Source organism: Anser anser (assembly GCF_964211835.1).
Source record: "Anser anser genome assembly, chromosome: 13".
In the NCBI taxonomy this organism is placed as follows: Eukaryota; Metazoa; Chordata; class Aves; order Anseriformes; family Anatidae; genus Anser; species Anser anser.
In genome coordinates this window covers 6,828,958-6,835,266 of record NC_139734.1, presented here as the reverse complement: position 1 = coordinate 6,835,266, position 6,309 = coordinate 6,828,958, and the positions used below count along the sequence as shown (strand labels likewise).

Below are 6,309 nucleotides of genomic sequence, written 5' to 3'. Positions count from 1 at the left end.
CAGTCCCAGGCAATTCTGAGCCCTGCAGGCAGCAGTGACACAGCTGAGGAAAATGGGTATGGGGGAGTTGGTTTTGTTCTTTTTTGTCGTTTTGTTTTTCTCCAGTCACAGCATATTTCTGGATAGTCGAGCTCCTGTCCTGGGAGAAGCAGAAGACAATTGCACTGCTTCCTGCCTGGCAAGGTCAGTTTCTCGAGGCCTCTCGCTGAGGTGACCTATTCTGGGACATTAGCTGATAAGAAAAAAGGTTAAAAAAAAAAAAACCACAACACACACACATAATCCACTGTTGGTTTTCAGTAATATTAAAATAATTTATAAAGGCATCAAAACAAATCCAACATTTATTATAAAGTTGATCTTGCAGACAGTACTTAATTACTAGGACATTTCAGTGAAGTTGAAGGCACCTTGAAACGAGATGGAATAATAGTAAAAATCATGCTGCCTCCCGCAGCATCCCCTTCATTTAAACTGTCTGACCACCTTCTGCGGGCTTTTTCCTACTGTACTTTATACAAGTGACATCTGGTACTACTCAGTAGGAATTGCCCTCTTTCTATCTACATATTTACTGTTCCCTACCAGGCACAGATTTTGTACCATGGTAGGAAAGAGACAAAACCTGCTTCATGTTCCTTCGTGTCAGACGCAGGTCGAGTGACTGGTTTTCCACAGGCGCATTTCTGACTTCTGAATTATTTTGCTCTCACCATTCAGTAGGAACAACAGGAAAAAAGACCCCAGAGCCCAGCTGGCCATGCACTGTTTCTGCTGTCAAAGTCCATAGCAGTATTTGTCAACCAAACAAAGAGGCCACACTGTGTGCCAGGGAAGCCTTTGTAACAATTGGATCCTAAGCTATTTCTGTATAATAGGCCCTGATAACAGGCCCTGCTATATACTGCCTTGAGCTAACAGCCAGAGGAAGTGAAGTCACTCTAAATGTAAACAGCTAAATCATCTAGCAAGGAACAGTTCTACTCTGCTGTTAATAGCTAATTACGAAGTTGCCAGCCCTACGAAAAGCACTGCTTAAGACAATGATGGGCACGTATCGGCAATCAATTCACTACAAGAAGGAATTACTCATTCTAGGTAGCATTTTATAGGGGGGGAGAAGCTCCTTTGATTCTTACAATCTGAGCTGGCCCCATAAAAGGTACAGCAGAAAGAACATACGAGGAAAGATCTCTCTTAATTCAACCTGATTTGAGAAAGATCTGTCATTTCTACTGCTGATTAACAACCTTCTTAAAAAAATAAAGGGAATTGCTTCATGTAGAGTTTCCAGGTAGGAACTTAGCAACATGGCTTCGTTTCTTGCATTCTAAATTTTAAATATACAGTGCATTTAAACTGAAGCCAAACTGGGCACACTGTCCTGGAGGTAGCTTATTTCATACAGTTGGTACAACGAGGCTGAGGCAGCGTCTTCCCCACTGCCTCAACTCTGCCTCTGACCACTGGGAAACTCTGATTAAAATAAATGGCTTCCTGGGACAGAGGTTTCTCACAAACAGACCTATTTACTTAGTCACCTGCCTTCTGTGAGAAAAGCTGGTCATTTTATCAAGTCTTAAAACCAGGGAAGCCGAGCTGAGATAGGGGATGAAAATTAAATTCCTCATCTCTGATACCTGGTGATAGGACCTTCATACAAGTCAACACAGCTTTACTGTGCTAATTTGGCAGCTCTTCAGCTACCAGCTATGAGAGTTATGATTTTTTTTTGATGGCTAAAAACATCCATTAAAGTCCAGTAACCTAACACCATTAGGACTGGGGGCTGTAGGAGCCGCTTAATTGGTTTGCATCTTTACAGCTTTATTAGTGGCTTTTAAAAATGTTTAAAATCTATGTCCAATATGGCAGTTAAGGAGAGAGAGACCAGTAGTCAAATTGTATTCTTAAACTAGCCGGGGAAGTAGGACAGTCACATCTGTTTCAACCTGTTCAAAACATTAAATAGAAAGCAGATCACTAAAACTGAAGAAAATGCCTCAAAGTAAAGATGGCCACTTTGTAGAGAAACACTGAAAAAGCGGCTTTCTCTGCAACACAAATACTGAGAGGCTCTAACAAGTCCAGGAAGCTACAACTGTTCTGATTTACCGTAACCTTGAATCTAACGCTCAGAGTTGGTGGTAACCTCAGCACAGTAAAGAAATGTTTTCTCCAGTAATGAAGTAAAAAGTCTCCCATGACAATATAGCAAGAGTTCAGCATTCCCTCCGTGTGTCACGTTGAGTTTAGCATGATGGTCAACAAATATCTGGTACCAAAGATGATCTTTGAAGCTGTTGCATGGTTTGAGCTTTCACACGAGGCTTCCTGGCCAGGATACCACAGTAAGCGTAACTTTATTCTTTTGCTCCTTCAGCATTGGGATTAGTTCCGAGTTGCTCATTCCGATTGCTGGCACTCCATTTACTGCCACTATTTCGTCTCCACATCTAATCAGAAGACAGGAAATACGCTTGTCAAGACTTAATTTATTAACATTACACCCTGGGACCCCAAGATCATCTGTCCTACCTTGTACCAAGATCATAAACTTGTTAACGTGACTTTTTAATTAGATAAAAGGTTAGGGGCAAGAAGAGAATGGATGCAAGCACAGTGAGTGGCTGCTGACAGAGGCTCAATTCTGAGTCAGAGGGCAAGAGAAAAGGAGGACAGTGCTGGTACTTGAGTGACACAGCACTGAAGGAGCACAACTGGCTGGCCTGGCAGCAGAGGGAAAAGTTAAAACAAAGTTGTGCTGATAAACGCATTGATCACCAGGGTCTCTTACAGCTACCTGACCAGCCCTTGCTAAGGTGAAGTGCTGACAAGGCTGAGGCATTGTCACACTCTAGTTCAATACAGGAGAGGCTTCCAAGTCCGCCTGCTTTGCGCAGCTCTGCAGCACACCCAGCTATCTCCCACCGGCTTGTGCAGTTCAGCTGCAAGGATGTGAGGTGCCAAAGCCAGCCCGTTACCTTCAAGTGTCACAGGGAAAGAGCCTTGTTCTCCTAGCACTCGAACAGCACACCCAGTCCTCCACCGAGGCTCTGAGCCAGCTCCGTTCTTCCACTATCCTCAGGGGAGAGAAGCCTGACTCACTACCCTGAAACTCTGACCCCTAAAAGAGCCTCTTTTAAATTGTATTTTATTTACTTATTTAACAGTATGGCATTTGCAGCCTGCTGCATGCTTGCGGAGGACCTGGTTCCTGGAGATAATGCTGCAGTCGAGTTCTCTGGGGGCCTCCAGCTCCGCTACTCACCGCTCCGCTCACTGTGATTACTAACAGGTCAGCAAGGATAGTTTTAATTTTCTCTACACTGGAGGGCTTTTGGTGCTTGCATTGTGATCATCTTCACAGCCCAAAAGATTTTATACTCAGAAGCCTCCAAGATTAAGCTTGAACATCCCCATTCTAGCTTTATTTAATTACTCAGTTAAAACCTTTACAGTTTTTTAAAATATAAGTTAATTCTTTTTAGTTGGTAGTTGCACTTTTATAGAAAAACCCAAACACTCATTAACGCAGGACTTTGTTACAAATCTGGTGACAGAATTAACTGCACAAGTGAATGTCTAAGAACTTGAGGTCATTAACTTTTAGTTCAGGCAGCTGAAAGGGTGAAAGCCCCTCAGGAAAATGGTGCATACTGCCATAAGCATGAGAATGTTTCTGACTCAAACACCAGAGACCCACAGGATGGCCCATACGTACTTCAGTCTCCTGTCTCGGAAGGCAGGAGTCCCAGGCACTATGGTTTTGATGAAGAACGGCTGGTTTCCTTTGCTCTCCTCAAAGCCTCCAACAATGCTGAAGCCCCAGCTTTCCAGGTTACCTTTGCTAAGGACAATATCTTGACAGCAGTGAAGGTAGCTGCAAAGATAAGAACAGTCAAAACAAGAGATGGATTGTGTGTGTTTCAGAGAAAATAGGCTTATGTTTTCCCTTGCACAAAGTGCAGCTACGGAACAGCCTCATCTTTATTTTTGTTTTATGGACGTCAGGCAACCCCTCTGCAAAGTGTTTTATAGGGTAATTCTCAAATCTGAAGATGCCAGTCTTTTAGAAGTCTTTTCTCAGTACTGCCAGTGCTAGTTCAGGAGTTAACAGAAAACAGCAATGCTGTCAAAGGGTTTGTGACCTGAAAAATTCATGAATTCACTTTAGAATAACATCAGGAACATCATTTTTCATGAACACGAACAGAATTAGTAGACAAAAGCATATTAACTGTAAACAGCACTGCTAGACTCCATTCAATTGATGGGAATTGAGCTTTTTATTCTGCATGTATGCTACCGGCCTGGTATAACAAAGGCAGCCATATATCACTGATGGAAAGCAAACAACATGAGGTGAGGTGGCCTTTCTTCTACTGCCTACCAATCAGGCTATGAAAGGTCTTTCCTGCAGGACTTGTGTGTACAGTACCAGACTCCCTGGAGAGCAAGTGCAGATCACTGTCTGCTAACCCCGGCCCGACCTCTGTCTTCTCAGTGAGCCTGGAGTAGGCTGCAGTGCTGAGACCACTTTGCAGGATGCGTTAAATAAGCGCTAACAGCACTCGTTCCCGAGTTCATTCCTAGCACAAACGCATGCAAAGCCTTCATGAGGCGCCTGAAAAGGTGTGTCAGGAGCACAGGCAAACGGCTCTGGTGCTCTGGCTCGCATTCAGGTTAAGTTCTGGCACCAACGTGCTGCCACACTGTGTGAAACTGCTGTGGATCACCCCGCTGAGGTATTCCAGCAGCTAAACTTTTCCTAATAAACGTTTTTGCCTCAAGGGTTTTGTTTGAGCAGTTTGCAGGTTAGTTTCAGATTTCAAAAGCCTTCTCACAGTTAACTTCTCACTGAGAGAAAGATCCAATTATCTACTCTCAAACTGTAATTTATTTTTGTACAAGTTCTTCATACACAAACACGGGAAGACCCAGCTGCAACGTACTGGTACCTCCAGTTTTCTTCTACTGGTATGGTACAACTATAGTATTGTACAGCTATGACAAATGCACATGGCATCTAGTGCAAATAAATAGCCCAGAGAATAAAAGTGCTACTTCAGCATAAAACGTAAATGAACATTGGATACATTCACCAAGAGCTGAACAAGGCTTTGCTCAAAATCCACTTTCCATATGAAAAAGGGCTTCTAAGAAGAGAAATATTAACGCACCATAGCGGAAAATGACTGTGGGAAAAATATTTTAGACTTCACAGAAAGTAAAGGTGCAGATTTTATCCTGGCAAGCTCCCTGCTGGATCTGCATCCCTTTCAGAGCTTATGGAATGCGCTGCTCCAGCGGGGCCGCAGCAGGGAGCACCTGAAGGTCATTACAGGGAGAGCTGAGGCTTTGGGGAGACTGGCTTCAGATAAACCTCAAGGGAGAGGACAAGGAGAATACTGCTTTTCCACCCCCTTGGGAATTAATAGCCGTGCCCAGTGGTTGTGGCTGTTTCAAGAGCCAAAGCTTTTACCGAGAGCGGATAACTCAACCTTCAGGATTCAGTGTGCAGTAAATTATACCATCACCCCCCAAACAGTGCTTTGAGATGGTATTTTATGCAGTGAGTATTTGGTGTTTAACGTAACACTATGAAGAAATCAAGTAAAGTTCCTACGCTGTCTTCTGTGACACATACAGTGCTCATGATAAACATTCCACAGCAATAATTAGTAGTGTGTAATTAACTTGAAACACCACCACCAATTACAAACAAAGCAAAGAATGGAGAAAGAGTAAAAGTTTACAGGGACAGTAGGGTTGCCCACAGTTGTAATACAAGAGAAAAAAAGCCAGAAACACACCAGCCACCTGGTTCAGTAGAGCCAGTACTTGTTGCCTGGGGCTAGCGGGAGAATTACGACACTGCCCTCTTACAGCGGGGGATGTTTTTATCTTCCTCGGGTGTGTGGCCATGGGCAGAGATGGAAGCTTACACACCAAATGCTCTGGTATCGAAGTGTTTTTCCTTTAGGAGCAGCGTGACCAAGATGCTTGTGTATTCCCTCTGTTACCCAGGGTCCCAAGAAGGGTGCAGGACCAGGGCTGTAATCTCTCCTAAACCCCTTTGGCACTGATAGTCTGTCATGTACGCCAGGTTCTGCAGAACGGGCTACAGGAGCTCTGCAGCTCAGTGACAGCACATCCCCTGGTGAGCTGGCATCACGGACAGCATTTGATGCAAACAAAAACAAACCACCCAGATCCAAGAATCAAGTCTAGAATTCAGCACTGTAGGTTCAAGCGTTGCAACAACCAAATGCATTTCTCTAGCCTTGAGCGCCAACTTTGACTCCA

The 6,309-nt window shown here is 43.9% G+C and overlaps 1 protein-coding gene across 4 annotated transcripts in view; it reads right to left on the bottom strand.

Moving 5' to 3' along the window:
• Positions 1–289: 289 nt before the first annotated feature.
• The window catches only part of LOC310880777 (ligand of Numb protein X 2-like), a 32,013-nt gene continuing 25,993 nt past the window's right edge, over positions 290–6,309 (bottom strand). For all 4 annotated transcript variants that reach the window (XM_083797102.1, XM_083797101.1, XM_083797103.1 and 1 more), the window contains exons 9-10: positions 3,725–3,883; positions 290–2,456 (exon numbers count right to left, since the gene is read on the bottom strand). In XM_083797102.1, coding sequence (XP_083653228.1) covers positions 2,321–2,456; positions 3,725–3,883 — 295 coding nt within the window. In that variant the 3' untranslated portion in view covers positions 290–2,320. The remainder of the gene's footprint in view (positions 2,457–3,724; positions 3,884–6,309) is intronic.